Consider the following 17,470-nt stretch of genomic DNA (forward strand, 5'->3'; position numbering starts at 1 on the left):
CAGAGCTGTTGTTTTGTACATTTGGCATATTAATTAGTTATATGTAAACAGGCTCTCGGTGGGACAGATGTGCTGTGGCGGAAGGATCACAGGCTGTGTGTACATTACAGCAGGCCACTGCAGAGTCACTGGGAATAGTTCAACGTTGTTCAGGGCCAGATTAAGTCTGAATTATCCGACCACCCACCTGCAGCACAGCTATAATATCACCCTTTACAACCCTAGAGCACTTAGGCTTGTACAATGTAATGTCCCTAGGGGGGAAAGAAACAAGTGCCCTATTATGCACACTATATGTGAAAGGTGCACTCATTAACCTGCTATTCTGTAAAAATCTGTTTTGTTCTCTTAAAAGGTCAGTCTATTCTGAAGATGACCATGTTAGGTCAGGGGTCAAGGTTTAAAATGAATCTAAACTCTCATCTTGGTCCAATCATCGACTTCACCACCACATAGCCATACTAACAAAATCCCCAGCCAGCCAGTGTAGCTTACCAAGTCCAACACAAAACCTGGTCTTTGGACTGCTTTTCCTCCATTTTCCTGCATCCCCCTCTCAAAAAGCCAGCCTACAGTAAAATGTGAATGCTGCCACTTAACTGTCAGTCATAAATTGACCACACTCCGTAGACACTGGTGGTCTTCAGCTGGTCCTTCCTGTGTAGAGAGAACAATTACATAGACTCTTCGAATAAACAACCTACTGTACATCAACAGGAGGGAGGAAGCGAGACAGAGAGACTGAAGGGAAGTGAAAGAGGGAGGAAGAGATACTGTACACACACACATAAAAGAACGGAAGAGGCATGGGCTCTCCTGCTATCACATTTTATGGTTGTGTGTGAGGGAGCCTGGACCTGCCTGCAGTAGAGGCCTGACTGGCTGGGTTGATTAGCCGGAGGGCTGTGTAAATACTCTAACCCCATAAAGAGAAGGAGCTTTCCGTTAGAAGAGAGGAGTTCCCCACGCCTCTCTCCTTATTAATTACAGATCTCCTCTACCCGTCCATCTGCATGCCGACATCTCGGGCTCTACTGGCGTGTGAGATAGAGGGGTTTTACTTTTACTGTTCTCCACTGGCTGTTTCTGTTTTAGGCTCCTTGACAGTTCAGGTTTATCTCATTAAGCAAAACATATACAGTGGGGCAAAAAAGTATTAAGTCAGCCACCAATTGTGCAAGTTCTCTGTAATTTTCGTCATAGGTACACTTCAACTATGACAGACAAAATGAGAAAAAAAATCCAGAAAATCACATTGTAGGATTTTTAATGAATTTATTTGCAAATAATGGTGGAAAATAAGTATTTGGTCAATAACAAAAGTTTATCTCAATACTTTGTTATATACCCTTTGTTGGCACTTACAGAGGTTAAATGTTTTCTGTAAGTCTTCACAAGGTTTTCACACACTGTTGCTGGTATTTTGGCCCATTCCTCCATGTAGATCTCCTCTAGAGCAGTGATGTTTTGGGGCTGTTGCTGGGCAACATGGACTTTCAACTCCCTCCAAAAGATTTTCTATGGGGTTGAGATCTGGAGACTGGCTAGGCCACTCCAGGACCTTGAAATGCTTCTTACGAAGCCACTCCTTCATTGCCCGGGAGGTGTGTTTGGGATCATTGTCATGCTGAAAGACCCAGCCACGTTTCATCTTCAATGCCCTTGCTGATGGAAGGAGGTTTTCACTCAAAATCTCACGATACATGGCCCCATTCATTCTTTCCTTTACACGGATCAGTCGTCCTGGTCCCTTTGCAGAAAAACAGCCCCAAAGCATGATGTTTCCACCCCCATGCTTCACAGTAGGTATGATGTTCTTTGGATGCAACTCAGCATTCTTTGTCCTCCAAACACGACGAGTTGCGTTTTTACCAAAAAGTTATATTTTGGTTTGATCTGACCAAATGACATTCTCCCAATCTTCTTCTGGATCATCCAAATGCTCTCTAGCAAACTTCAGACGGGCCTGGACATGTACTGGCTTAAGCAGGGGGACACGTCTGGCACTGCAGGATTTGAGTCCCTGGCGGCGTAGTGTGTTACTGATGGTAGGCTTTGTTACTTTGGTCCCAGCTCTCTGCAGGTCATTCACTAGGTCCCCCCGTGTGGGTCTGGGATTTTTGCTCACCGTTCTTGTGATCATTTTGACCCCACGGGGTGAGATCTTGTTTGAGGTTGTGGACAGGTGTCTTTTATACTGATAAAAAGTTCAAACAGGTGCCATTAATACAGGTAATGAGTAGAGGACAGAGGAGCCTCTTAAAGAAGTTGTTACAGGTCTGTGAGAGCCAGAAATCTTGCTTGTTTGTAGGTGACCAAATAATTATTTTCTACCATAATTTGCATATAAATTCATAAAAAATACTACAATGTGATTTTCTGGATTTTTTTCTTCTCATTTTGTCTGTCATAGTTGAAGTGTACCTATGACGAAAATTACAGGCCTCTCATCTTTTTAAGTGGGAGAACTTGCACAATTGGTGGCTGACTAAGTGCTTTTTTGCCCCACTGTATATATTTTTTTTTATTTTTTTTAGGTAGATGTCAAAGACAGTGTTGGTCATTGTGCCTGTTAGTGTCATATTTAGTTTGCCATGTGCAAAGAGATGGCGTTCAACAGAGCTGCCAGAGGAGGGGTGTGTTAGAGGGTCGGGACATGGTAGTAATAGATCTGTTTTAATGAAGGAAAGGAAACCTGTGGCGGGTGCGTGTGTACGCATACATTTGTGTATGCATGCATGTGTGTGTGTGCATGTCTGTGTGCGTTTGTCTGATGAGAGAGGAATTATAATTGAACCAAGAAAGGGGAGGTGTGTGTGTGTTCTGGCCTGTGGATGGATGAAGGGCTGGAGAGCTGCTCAAAGGCTGATGGGGATCCACTTCATCCCGCTTGTGTAACAGATTGTTTTATCACAGATTCCAAGACAAGACCGGCCCAGTGATAAAAATCACTGCTTTCCACTCGAACTCCCCTCTTTTCTCTCTCTTTCTTCCCTTTCTTCTCCTTCTCTCTCCATCCCTTGGCTCTTCTTTCTCCCTCTATTCTCCAACTCTGTCTCTTCTCTAACTGCTCTCTGTCTCTTCTCTAACTGCTCGCTGTCTCTTCTCTAACTGCTCGCTGTCTCTTCTCTAACTGCTCGCTGTCTCTTCTCTAACTGCTCTCTGTCTCTTCTCTAACTGCTCCCTGTCTCTTCTCTAACTGCTCTCTGTCTCTTCTCTAACTGCTCTCTGTCTCTTCTCTAACTGCTCGCTGTCTCTTCTCTAACTGCTCTCTGTCTCTTCTCTAACTGCTCTCTGTCTCTTCTCTAACTGCTCTCTGTCTCTTCTCTAACTGCTCTCTGTCTCTTCTCTAACTGCTCCCTGTCTCTTCTCTAACTGCTCTCTGTCTCTTCTCTAACTGCTCTCTCTCTTCTCTAACTGCTCTCTGTCTCTTCTCTAACTGCTCTCTGTCTCTTCTCTAACTGCTCTCTGTCTCTTCTCTAACTGCTCTCTGTCTCTTCTCTAACTGCTCTCTCTACTTCCCTATATCCCCCCACACTTTGGCACCTCTGACTTCCTCTTCCCCTCCCCCTGCTGGTGTGTTATAATATATTTCACTTTACTGGATGTATTGGAGGAATTCCTGGTGTTTGGTGAACCGGAGTCCCTTCAATGTGATTTCAGACCCACTGGACAGCACTCATTATTCACCTCCCCGTGATGGCAAACTGTGTGTGTGTGTGTTCATGTGTGCCTTTGCTTTTCTGTGTGTGTGCGCATGTCAGCCTCTCTCTCTGTCCGTCTCATCAGCAAACTAATCATATGTTGTCAGGAGAATGTGATTGTTGGAATGCCTGCTATGACAGTGTGTGTGTGTGTGATGTTATTTCTCCCTCTGTTAGTTATTTCCTGGTCATGAGATATTACCACTGGCAGCTTCCTCTGGGGTTTGACTAGTCAGAGTATGTAGGAGTAGAACAAGTGTCTCCGGCTGTGTGGCTATTACAGTGTTTCCCCTCCATCTGTCAAATGAACAGTGTCTATGTGTCTACTTTATTTGGTGAAGAGTTTCTATGTAATGCACCTCACAAGAAACTTTATTTATTGTGTGTATGGTTGGACAGACGATAAGGACTACACTTCAGTGTGTACTAAAGCGTTAAAGCATTAGAGATAGTCTAGCTACGGCAGCTCTGTTAGGGCTACAGTCAGTACCTCATGCACCTTGCCCTGTAACAGTGATGTACCAGTGGCGTGATAAATAGGGGTTCCCGACTCTCGCCCTGCGCTCCTCGGCCCTGATTCTCCGGCATCTGAGGGTCAGAGTTAGAGGGGAGAGGGCATGTCTCCTCTAACAAAGGATTAACAGTATAACATGCCCCACGGGGCACAGCCATGGCCCCTTACAGGAATGAGATATGGATGAGGAGGGGAGGGAAGAGGGCCGGATGTTCGCTCACACCTCCTGCCCAGACTGACTGCTGAGCCTGACAGCAGAAGAGAAGTCAGTTGTTGTACAGGGTTAATATGTGTGTGTGTGTGTGTGTGTGTGTGTTCGAGCAAGCAGAGTAAGACTGCCCTGGGTGTGTCTCTCAGTACATCCTCTCAGTTGGGTAGCAGACATAAGCACATAATGACAGGAACCTTTCTTCATGGGGGATGAGGCTGACTTTAGCCATAATGGAATGAGAGGAGAGTGTTGTTGTCACTAATGGTGTCAGCAGGCTCGGCCTGAGGCCATCCCTCCAATATCTCCACATAAACAATCCAGGGGTTTTCAGCACTGTGTTTCTGCCTGCCCTGCTACCTAGACATCTGACTGGCACCTGAAAGCTCAATGGAATCGCACTGAGCCTCTCCATCTGTCGGTCTGTCTTTGTTCCCTGTAGTGTAGAAGCAGGTGGGAAGGCTGTTTGATGGGCCTACAATATGCAGCCTGGACGGTTCGGAGCTTGTTTGATATTTTAGTTTAACAAGATGAGGGTTGGGGTGGGAGGAGAGCGGTCCGTATGTGAATGTGATCATAGACTCAGAACAGGCTTATCTATATTCACTCGGCTTCTGCTGAAGTGTTCTATCCAAACTACCCTGCCAGGTCCGGACTGTAGTAATACATGGCAGTGTCAACAGGGAAGGAATTCACTTCACAGTGCTCAGAAGTCTAGTTGGTGAATCTCACAAAGTTAAACCAATAAAGAATACAATCTAATGTGAACCACCTGCTCCAGTACTGTACACTCATCACCTCTTCCTCTCTTCCCCTGCTCTCACAGATTCCCCCTGTACCCTCGAGGAGAACGCTTTCAGTTTGAATATGGAGTTTACCTGATCAACAAGAACATCGCCCAGGTAAGACCATGGACCACTCACATATCTGTCAGACACATACGCATACCAACTAGTTCCCAGCTAAGATGTGACAAACATGTCAGGTGGTCTGATGGCACTGAAAGGTTATTGTGTGGGAAACAGCCTTAGAGTTTGCAGTGGTCTACAGGTTGTTACACATGCTTTGGATGGCTCAATCATGTCCATCTGTACTGGAGCCTTGGAGTTCCTGTGTTCCTATCCCTTTGAATGGCCTGGAAACTCTCAATAAAAATGTGGAAAAACTGGGATGCATGCAGACACTCACTCACTCTTCTCTTCTCTGGAAAAGGGGCCAAACTCTTGCCCTGTCTGGGCTGATGAAAGTGAATCTAATGTGTTGACCTGTGTGAGTCCCCCCTCCCTCAATCATTTAGCACCAAATATATAAATTTGCATTTCATTCCCTGTCGCTGTCTCTTTCTCAAGCCAGCGGTGAGAATGTAGAATGAAGGAATTCGAATCTCTCCAGTCTATTTATTAGGCAGGGCAATTAACTCCAACAGGTGGCTGGGTTCAAATGACTGCATTTTGGGAGGTTTTGACTTTGACGCAACCTGCTATCTAGCTGCTATCCAAACTGCTGCCATCCGCCTTTGTCCAACAACAAAAGAGAAAGAGATGTGGGGGAACACTTTAGACAGCAAATTAAAATAAGCCTAGACTGAAAATCCCCAAGGAGAGTGGTAAAGGGTGCACGTTATGACCTTCATCAGCAGTACTCTTTATTTTGGACAATATGTGTGGATCCCGGGTAAATAGTGTTTTATATTGAAAAATTCTAGAGTATGTGCTTCATGCAACAAAACTGAAATCTAGAAACTGTTTTTTCACGGTATGTTTGATGTATTTTGATGATTTAAATTCTACATGAAAGGTTCATTTATTTCCAGTTTGTTTTAGAGTTATAGCCTGGTGACCTTTTTCTGTGGTGAGTTGCCCTAAATATTATGTCTCTTCTGCTTCTCTGCCAAGTTTAGAGTTAAAATACTAGCCTGAAAAAAAAGGGTTGAGGATTGCATCATTTGATTGATATTAATGTACTGTACGTACTGTACGATGGCACTTATGTGCGTGCATGTATATGTGGTTGGCGAGCCAGATAATGGTGAGGTCATGCGTTTTTCTCAGTCCAGTATCTCAAAATCTAATTTGTCACATGCTTTGTAAACAACAGGTGTAGACTAACAGTGAAATGCTTCCATACAGGCCCTTCCCAACAATGCAGAGAGGGGAAAAAATAGGTTATCTTTCAATTATAACACTAGAAATAAATGCAATGAGTAATGGTAACTTGGCTTAAAAAACAGTGTACTAGTAACAAGTCCATGTGCAGGGGTACGGGGTAATTGAGGCAGATATGTACATATAGGTAGGAATGAAGTGACTAGGCAACAGGATAGATGAACAGTAGCAGCAGTGTATGTGATTAGTCAATAATTAATGCAAAAAGGGTCAATGCAGCTCGTCCTGGTAGCTACTTTATTTGGTTAACTAGTTAAATATTTATTAGTCTTATGCTTGGGGGTAGAAGTAGTTCAGGATCCTGTTGATTCCAGACTTGCTGCATCGTTACCACTTGCCGTGCGAACAGTCTATGACTTGGGTGACTTAAGTCAGACAATTTTTAGGGTGTTCCTCTGACACCACCTGGTATAGAGGTCCTGGATGGCAGGGAGCTCGGCCCCAGTGATGTACTGGGAGATATGCACCCTCTGTAGTGCCTTGCGGTTGGATGCCAAGCAGTTGCCATACCAAGTGGTGATGCAGCCAGTCAATATGCTCTCAATGGTGCAGCTGTATAACGTTTTGAGTATCTCAGCGCCCATGACAGATTTCAGATTTCAGCCTCCTGAGGGGGAAGATGCGTTGTTGTGCCTTCACGACTTGTTTAGACCATGATTACATAATTCCTTACATGGAACCCAAACTGGCTGCGCGCGTGCGCTATCGTGCATACATTTATTTTGTCCCCCTACTCGAAACGCGATCACGACACGCAGGTTAAAATATCAAAACAAACTCTGAATCAATGACATTAATTTGGGGACAGGTCGAAAAGCATTAAACATGTATGGCAATTTAGCTAGTTAGCTTGCACTTGCTAGCTAATTTGTCCTATTTAGCTAACTTGCTGTTGCTAGCTAACTTGTCCTGGGATATAAACATTGAGTTGTTATTTTACCTAAAATGCACAAGGTCCTCTACTCCGACAATTAATCCACACAACCGAATCGTTTCTAGTCATCTTTCCTCCTTCCAGGCTTTTTCATCTTTGAACTTATATGGTGATTGGCATCTACACTTTCATAGTATTACCACGACAACCGGCAAAACTGTTAGTCTTTTAATCACCCATGTGGGTATAACCAATGAGGAGATGGCACGTGGGTACCTGCTTCTATAAACCAATGAGGAGATGGGAGACGCAGGACTTGCAGAGCGATCTTCGTCAGAAATAGGAATGACTTCTATTTTAGCCCGTGGCAACGCTGACGTTCGTTGGCTCGCGTGAGCAGTGTGGGTGCAATAATTGAATACCATAGATTCCTAAATGTATTTTGCGACGCAAGCGGTGTAGTCAGTGTATTAGTGATGTGGAAAACGAGAAACTTGAAGCCCTCTCCACTACAGCCCCGTCGATGTGAATGGGGGGCATGCTCAGCCCTCCGTTTCCTGTAGTCCACGATCAGCTCCTTTGTCTTGCTGACGTTGAGGGAGAGGTTGTTGCCAGGTCACTGACTTCCTCCCTCGTCGTTGGTGATCAGGCCAAACAACGTCGTGTCGTCAGCAAACTTAATGATGGTGTTGTAGTCGTGGGTGAACAAGGAGTACAGGAGGGGACTAAGCACGCACCCCTGAGGGGCCCCCGTCTTAAGGGTCAGTGTGGTGTATGTGTTGTTGCCTTCCCTCACCACCTGCATCTTATGAACTCCATATGTGACTGGAGCGATGTTTAGGATGAGTTACTGGGCCGTCTCAAAATCAACATAAGTGCACCGCATGGATCAGCTCCCTGCAGCTGACAATGGTTCCAGAGCAGTGAAAGTTGTAAACATATCATAGTAGATCTAACGGAACCCACCCTCTGCATGTAATTTTTTCCTTTTTAAAGTGGATATGGGTTTCCCCCAACCCTGACCATTTCAGACCACTTTATCTGGGAGATCTGGTTTGCGTCCCAGTGACGTTAGAGACAACGGTATGGTTCTTAATACACTGAAGTCTTTATTAGGAAATGGCTGCTTTCATGACCCCTCCCCCCCCCCCCCCCCCAACCGTATTAGAAACACCGAGACTAGCTTTTCCACTCACTAATATCATTTACCAATAAAGCCAGCGCTTTACGTTGCTTCGTAGGCCGGTTGTTATTATTGTTTGTTTTTTTTTTACGTTTTTCTCTCTAGGGATTTAATGTGCTCCCGGTCGGGGTTGAGCTGCCACGGTGTGTAGCATCTGGCTGCTGTCACAAAGCACAACTCTGGTTACACAGCGACACACACACACTGGGCCAGTGGTGGATGTGCGACATTATCAAATCAAATGTATTTATATAGCCCTTCTTACATCAGCTGATATCTCAAAGTGCTGTACAGAAACCCAGCCTAAAACCCCAAACAGCAAGCAATGCAGGTGTAGAAGCACGGTGGCTAGGAACAACTCCCTAGAAAGGCCAAAACCTAGGAAGAAACCTAGAGAGGAACCAGGCTATGAGGGGTGGCCAGTCCTCTTCTGGCTGTGCCGGGTGGAGATTATAACAGAACATGGCCAAGATGTTCAAATGTTCATAAATGACCAGCATGGTCAAATAATAATAATCACAGTAGTGGTCGAGGGTGCAGCAAGTCAGCACCTCAGGAGTAAATGTCAGTTGGCTTTTCATAGCCGATCATTAAGAGTATCTCTACCACTCCTGCTGTCTCTAGAGAGTTGAAAACAGAAGGTCTGGGACGGGTAGCATGTCCGGTGAACAGGTCAGGGTTCCATAGTCGCAGGCAGAACAGTTGAAACTGGAGCAGCAGCACGGCCAGGTGGACTGGGGACAGCAAGGAGTCATCATGCCAGGTAGTCCTGAGGCATGGTCCTAGGGCTCAGGTCCTCCGAGAGAGAGAGAGAGAAAGAAAGAGAGAATTAGAGAGAGCATACTTAAATTCACACAGGACACCCGAAAAGACAGGAGAAGTACTCCAGATATAACAAACTGACACACAAACTAATCCAGCATAAATACTGGAGGCTGAGACAGGAGGGGTAAGGAGACACTGTGGCCCCATCCGATAATATCCCCGGACAGGGCCAAACAGGAAGGATATAACCCCACCCACTTTGCCAAAGCACAGCCCCCACACCACTAGAGGGATATCTTCAACCACCAACTTACCATCCTGAGACAAGGCCGAGTATAGCCCACAAAGATCTCTGCCACGGCACAACCCAAGGGGGGGCGCCAACCCAGATAGATAGATCACGTCAGTGACTCAACCCACTCAAGTGACGCACCCCTCCCAGGGACGGCATGGAAGAGCACCAGTAAGCCAGTGACTCAGCCCCTGTAATAGGGTTAGAGGCAGAGAATCCCAGTGGAGAGAGTGAAAATGGCCAGGCAGAGACAGCAAGGGCGGTTCGTTGCTCCAGAGCCTTTCCGTTCACCTTCACACTCCTGGGCCAGACTACACTCAATCATATGACCTACTGAAGAGATGAGTCTTCAGTAAAGACTTAAAGGTTAAGACAGAGTCTGCGTCTCTCACACGGGTAGGCAGACCATTCCATAAAAATGGAGCTCTATAGGAGAAAGCCCTGCCTCCAGCTGTTTGCTTAGAAATTCCAGCGACAATTAGGAGGCCTGCGTTTTGTGACCGTAGCGTACGTGTAGGTATGTACGGCAGGACCAAATCAGAGAGATAGGTAGGAGCAAGCCCATGTAATGCTTTGTAGGTTAGCAGTAAAACCTTGAAATCAGCCCTTACCTTAACAGGAAGCCAGTTTAGGGAGGCTAGCACTGGAGTAATATGATAAAAAGAAATTGGTACTAGTCAAGATTCTAGCAGCTGTATTTAGCACTAACTGAAGTTTATTTAGTGCTTTATCCGGGTAGCCGGAATGTAGAGCATTGCAGTAGTCTAAGTTAGAAGTAAAAAATGCATGGATTCATTTTTCTGTATCATTTTTGGACAGAAGGTTTCTGATTTTTGCAATGTTACGTAGATGGAAAAAAGCTGTCCTTGAAACAGTCTTGATATGGTCGTCAAAAGAGAGATCAGGGTCCAGAGTAACGCCGAGGTCCTTCACAGTTTTATTTGAGACGACTGTACAACCATCAAGAGTAATTGTCAGATTCAACAGAAGATGTCTTTGTTTCTTGGGACCTAGAACACCATCTCTGTTTTGTCCGCGTTTAAAAGTAGAACGTTTGCAGCCATCCACTTCCTTATGTCTGAAACACAGGCTTCTAGCGAGGGCAATTTTGGGGCTTCACCATGTTTCATTGAAATGTACAGCTGTGTGTCATCCGCATAGCAGTGAAAGTTAACATTATGTTTTCGAATGACATCCCCAAGAGGTAAAATATAAAGTGAAAACAATAGTGGTCCTAAAACAGAACCTTGAGGAACACCGACATATACAGTTGATTTGTCAGAGGACAAACCATTCACAGAGACAAACTTTCCGACAGATAAGATCTAAATCAGGCTAGAACTTGTTTGTGTAAACCAATTTAGGTTTCCAATCTCTCCAAAAGAATGTGGTGATCGGTCAAGGAGCACGAGGACAGATGCAGAGCCTCGGTCTGACGCCATTAAAAGATAATTTACCACCTTCACAAGTGCAGTCTCAGTGCTATGATGGGGTCTATAACCAGACTGAAGCATTTCGTATACATTGAGTTGCTGCGCAACAGCTTTTTGTTAAATTTTTGAGAGGAATGGAAAATTCCATCTAGGCCGATTTATTTTTTTATTTTTTCTGTATTATACTTCCATCTTTTATTAAGTTGGCTGGCGTAGAAAGTGATATGGCGAAGCTTGCGAGGGATCAGGGCGCAGCAGGAGGGCCAGCTTTGAAGTGGCAGCCTGGGAATATGTTGTTTTTATGTCAGGAGGGCAGGGTGTGTGTTTGTGTATAGTGGGGTGCATTGGGTGTCAGGTGTCAATAAGGGCTCCCTTTCAGCTTCCTTTGTCTGACAAGACAGTTGCGTACACAGATTAGCAAGTGCAGCGAAAAACTACTTTTGTTTCTAGCTCCAACAGTACCGTAATACCTGGCAATATAAAACAATACACACATAATACATTTATTTTATTAAGAAATATCAGAACAAGCAATGTCAGAGACTGGAATATAAATATATATACATAGTGTGTATAGAGAGTATATGAATAGAAAAGGTGTGTACAGCAGTAGTTATATAGGATGAGGCTTGACTGGAATGCAGTATATACATAAAAAGTGGGTGAACTTGATTAAAGTGAACAGTGTTCAATGATGCGCCATGTAAATAGGGCAGCAGTCTTTAAGGTGCAGTACCGGGTGTTGACTAGTAACTGTCACTAAGGTTCATGGCCGGGTACTGGGCAGAGGCCAGCTAGCGTGACTGTTTAACAGTCTGTTGGCCTGGGGATGGAAGCTGTTCATCTGTTGTTCTGTTGCCCTGACACACTTGACTAGTGCTGTTTGTATGTAATTATTATCATTGGGTTTACTTGATAGCTACCTACACAAATAGCTAGCTAGAACAGTGTTAATAAGATATTCATTTAAAAAGATTAAAAGCAATACAAATGTCTCAGTTTATTGGTCCCAGCTTTGATGCACCTGTACTTTCTCCGCATTCTAGATGATTGCGGGCTGAACAGGCCGTGGCTCGGGTGAATGAGGTCCTGGATGATCTTCTTGGCCTTCCTGTGACACCGGGTGCTGTAGATGTCCTATAAGGCAGGCAGTGTACCCCCAATGAAGCATTTGGCTGACCGCACCACCCTCTGGAGAGCCCTGCAGTTGCGGACGATGCAAATGCCATACCAGGCGGTGATGCAGCCCGACAGAATGCTATCAATTGTGCGTCTTTAGAAGTTTGTGAGGGTCTTAGGGGCCAAGGTGAATTTATTCAGCCTCCTGAGGTTGAAGAGCCGCTGTTGGGGTGCCTTGACCACGCTATCTGTGTGAAGGGACCATTTCAGGTTGTCGGTTGTGGACCTCTTGAAGCAAGTGGGAACAACAGAGAGTTTGGAAAGATTGAATATGTCCGTAAACATTCCAGCCAGCTGGTCTGCACATGCTATAAGGATGTGACTTGAGATGCCATCTGGGCCGGCAGCCTTGTCGGGGTTAACACACTTAAATTACTTACGGCGGCCACGGAGCTCGAGAGCACACAGTTCCTGTGAGCTTCTGGGGCCTGTGTTGGAGGCTCAGTGTTTTCCTAGAAGCGGGCAAAGGTGTTTAGCTCATCCGGGAGCGAGGCGTCGGTGTCCACGACGTTGCAGCCTTTCCCTTTGTAATCTGTGATTGTCTGGAATCCCTGGCACATGTCTCGTGTCTCAGCCGTTGAATTGCGACTCCACTTTGTCCATGTGCTGTAATTCTGCCTGTTTGATTGCCTTATGGAGGTCATAGCTAGACTGTACATGTCCATGTTCCTTGTCAGCTTAAATGTGGTGGTTCGTGCTTTCAGTTTTGTACAAATGCTACCGTCAAAGTTTCTGTTTATATAAATTCTAATCGTCACGGTGGGAACAACATCCTCTATGCACTTCCTGAATAACCCAGTCACCTAGTCCGTGTGTGTATACGTCAATACTATTCTCAGAGGCGATCCAGAACATTTCACAGTCCACGTGATCAAAACAATCCGATTGGTCAGACCAATGTTGAACAGTCTTAATTTAACCCCAGGAACTTCCTGTTTAAGTCTTTGCCTATAGATGGGGCGGAGCAGAATGGAGGCGTGATAAGGTTTGCCGAAAGGAGGAGGGCCATGAAGCCATCCTGTTAGCGTAGCAATGATCCATGGTCCGTGTTGCACATAGCGCAGGAGATGAGTTGATATAATTTTGACAGTGTTTTTCTCAGATTTTCTTTTATTAAAGTTCCCAGCTTCAATAAATGCGGCCTCTGGATATGCTGTTTCCAGTTTGCACATACTGAAAGTCTTTGAGAGTCGTCGTGGAGTTGGCTTGGGGGGAATATACACGGCAGTGACAATGACCAAAGAACATTCTCTAAGCTTTTTGATGATGAGGTATTCCAGATCAGAATACAAAATGACTTCAATTCCTGTACGTTAACACAATCACACCATGAGTTGTTAATCATGAAACAAACCCCTCCTGTTTCCTGGTGAGTTCTTTCTTCCTATCCGCGCAAGGGAGAGAGTGTACAATATGGCGCCGTCAGAGATGGTCGCCTCGCTTCGAGTCCTCAGGAATCTATGCAGTATTTCGTTTTTTTATGAATTATTTTTGACATTGTTACCCCAGAAAATCTTTATTCTTATTACATACAGCCAGGAAGAACTATTGGATATAAGAGCGACTCAACCTACTCGCCAATGTCCAGTCTCTTGACAACAAGGTAGATGAAATTCGAGCAAGTGTTGCCTTCCAGAGAGACAGAGATTGTAACATTCTCTGTTTCACAGAAACAGGACTCTCTCGGAATCTGTTGTCGGAGTCGGTTCAGCCAGCAGGCTTCTTCATGCATCGAGGCCGACAGAGAAACACCTCTCTGGGAAGAAGGGTGGGGGTGTATGCTTCATGATTAACAACTCATGGTGTAATCATAACAACATACAGGAACTTAAGTTCTTCTGCTCACCTGACCTAGAATTCCATACAATCAAATGCCGGCCATATTATCTCCCAAGAGAGTTCTCGTCAGTTATCGTCAGAGCTGTGTTTATACTCCCACAAGCAGACACCACAACGGCCCTCAAGGATCTTCACTGGACTCTATGTAAACTGGAAACCATATATCATGAGGCTGCATTTATTGTAGCTGGGGATTTTAACAGAGCACATTTGAGAGAAAGGCTACCTAAATTCTATCAGCATATTGATTGCAGTACTTGTGTGGGTAATACCCTCGATCACTGCTTATCTAACTTCTGCAATGCATACAAGGCCCTCCCTTCTGTAAATCCGACCACGACTCCATCTTCCTCCTACCGTCTTAAAGGCAGAAACTCAAACAGGATATACCCGTGACTAGAATTATTCAACATTGGTCTGACCTTTTGGAATCCACGTTTCAAGATTGTTTTGATCACACGGACTGGGAAATGTTCCGTGCAGCCTCAGAGAACAACATCTATTTATACGCTGACTCTGTGAGTGAGTTTATTATGCCGTGCATTGGAGATGTTGTACCCACTGTGACTATTAAAACCTACCCTAACCAGAAACCGTAGATCGATGGCGGCATTCGCACAAAACTGAAAATGCGAACCACATAATTTAACCATGGAAAGAGATATGTGAATATGGCTGAATATAAAAAGTGTAGTTATTCCCTCCGCAAGGCAATCAAACAAGCAAAATGTTGGTATAGGGACAAAGTGGAGTCGCAATTCAACGGCTCAGACACAAGACGTGGCAGAGTCTACAGGCAACCACGGACTACAAAAAGAAACCAGCCATGTCACGGACACCTTCGTCACACTTCCAGACAAACTAAACACCGTCTTTGCCCGCTTTGAGGATAATAGAGTGCCACCGTTGTTGCCCACTAACAAGGACTGCAGCCCCCTCTCCTTCTCCGTGGCCGACATTTAAACGTGTTAACCCCCGCTAGGCTGCTGGCTCAGACGGCATCCATAGCCACGTCCTCAGAGCATGTGCAGACCAGCTGGCTGTTGTGTTTATGGACATATTCAATCGCTCCCTATCCCGGTCTGCTGTCGCCACATGCTTCAAGATGGCCAACATTGTTCCTGTACCCAAGAAGGCAAAGATAACTGAACGAAATGACTACCGTCCTGTAGCACTCACTTTTGTCATCATGAAGTGCTTTGAGAGACTAGTCAAGGATCATATTACCTCCACCTTACCTGCCACCCTAGACCCACTTCAGTTTGCATACCGCCCCAACAGATCCACAGTCGATGCAATCGCCATCACACTGCCCTATCCCATCTGGACAAGAATTAAACCAATGTAAGAATGCTGTTTATTGACTACAGCTCAGCGTTCAACACCATAGTACCCTCCAAGCTTATCATCAAACTGGAGGCCCTGGGTCTCAACCCCACCCTGTGCAATTGGGTCCTGGACTTTGACAGGCCGCCCACCAGGTGGTGAAGGTAGGAAACAACATTGCCACTTCCCTGACCCTCAACACTGAGACCCCACAAGGATGTGGGCTCAGCCCCCTCCTGTTCTCCCTGTTCACCCACGACTGCATGGCCATGCACGCCTCCAACTCAATCATCAAGGTTACAGAAGACACAACTGTAGTGGGCTTGATTACCAATGACGAGACTGCCTACATGGAGGTGAGGGCACTCGGAGTGTGGTGTCAGGAAAACGACCTCTGACTCAACGTCAACAAAACAAAGGAGATGATCGGGGGCTTCAGGAAACAGACGAGGGAGCACCCCCCTATCCACATCGACAGGACAGTAATGGAGAAGGTGGAAAGTTTTAAGTTCCTCAGCGTACACATCACGGAGAAATTAAAATGGTCCACCCACACAGACAGTGTGGTGAAGGTGCAACAACGCCTCTTCAACCTCAGGAGGCTGAAGAAATGTAGCTTGTCACCGAAAACCCTGACAAACTTCTACAGATGCCCAAACGAGAGCATCCTGTCGGGCTATATCACAGGCTGGAACTGCACAGCCCTCAACCACAAGGCTCTCCAGAGGGTGGTGCGGTCTGCACAACGCATCACCGGGGGCAAACTACCTGCCCTCCAAGACACCTACAGCACCTGATGTCACATGAAGGCCAAAAATATCAAGGACAACAACCACCTAAGCCGGGACCGATAGAAGCTGTTTTTCAGTCTATCTCAAGGCCATCAGACTGCTTAACAGCAATCACTAACTCAGAAAGGCTGCTACCTACATAGACTCAAATCACTGGCCACTTTAATTAATGGATCAGTAGTCACTTTATACGGTGCCACTTTAATAACGTTAATATATCTCACACTACTCATCTCATATGTATATACTGTACCTTATGCCATCTATTGCACCTTGCCTATGCCGCTCGGCCATCGCTCATCCATATATTTATATGTACATATTCTTATTCACGCCTTTAGATAATACAATAAACATTCTGAGAATAAAATATAAATAATAACAAAAAAAACAAAATATTGCAAAGTTGACTAGAAGCGTGAAACAGGGCCACCGTGTCTGTCAACGCCATCTTGTTACTTGGACAGAACCCTGTTTGCCCTCCTTTTTCCTTCCTTGTGCGGTCTGCAAATGGCATTGCAACACAAACGACTCCCAAATGGATACTAGGATTTGAAATGGAGACATTTGAAAGTTTGTTAACATGCATCTTTGCACTTTGGTCCCTATTTGCACCCCAGTAACATGATTTAAGCGTTGCTAATGCCCTGTGCTTCTCACGGAGGGGCCTGTCCTTTTCTAGCCCCTTTGAATGAGTGAACTACGTAATGAAGTGAGGGAGCACCCCACTCTGTGCCAGAAGCTGGAGCATACTTTATATTGAAATGGTAACAGGTGTTATATAACGTTACTGTATCTTAAGTAGGAGGCCACAGGTGTTGAAAGTCTCTTTGCAGGGGGCAGAATCACTAAACCCTCAGATCCTGGGTTTCACACAGACAAATTAGCCAAGTGAGACTGTGAAAGCTGGATCTCTGCCATGCTGCTGTGTTCTCGATCGCTCTATCTATCTCGCTCTCTCCTCCCTGTTATCCATACGCTCTTTTGTGAAACAGGCATGTGGGCCTGATTAGACTCCAAAAGACGCTATATGAAGGTTGAAGGGTGGGGGAACGAGAGTAGGGGTAGGTTGGTGAGGGGGTTGGGAGGCACAACAATTAGCTCTGAGTCACTAAGCCAGGGGTATTGTATTTGCCTGGTCTGGGAGCAGGATGCTCTGTGTTGCATGGGAATTAAAACGAGACCAACCTTGAGCTA

At 45.4% G+C, this 17,470-nt stretch overlaps 1 protein-coding gene across 2 annotated transcripts in view; it reads left to right on the plus strand.

Annotated features, from left to right (window-relative positions):
• The window catches only part of LOC139418271 (UV radiation resistance-associated gene protein-like), a 133,844-nt gene that overhangs the window by 61,197 nt on the left and 55,177 nt on the right, over positions 1-17,470 (plus strand). For both annotated transcript variants that reach the window (XM_071167604.1, XM_071167605.1), the window contains one exon: positions 5,253-5,328. In XM_071167604.1, the coding sequence (XP_071023705.1) occupies positions 5,253-5,328 (76 nt within the window). The remainder of the gene's footprint in view (positions 1-5,252; positions 5,329-17,470) is intronic.

Source organism: Oncorhynchus clarkii, chromosome 10 (assembly GCF_045791955.1).
Source record: "Oncorhynchus clarkii lewisi isolate Uvic-CL-2024 chromosome 10, UVic_Ocla_1.0, whole genome shotgun sequence".
Classification (NCBI taxonomy): domain Eukaryota; kingdom Metazoa; phylum Chordata; class Actinopteri; order Salmoniformes; family Salmonidae; genus Oncorhynchus; species Oncorhynchus clarkii.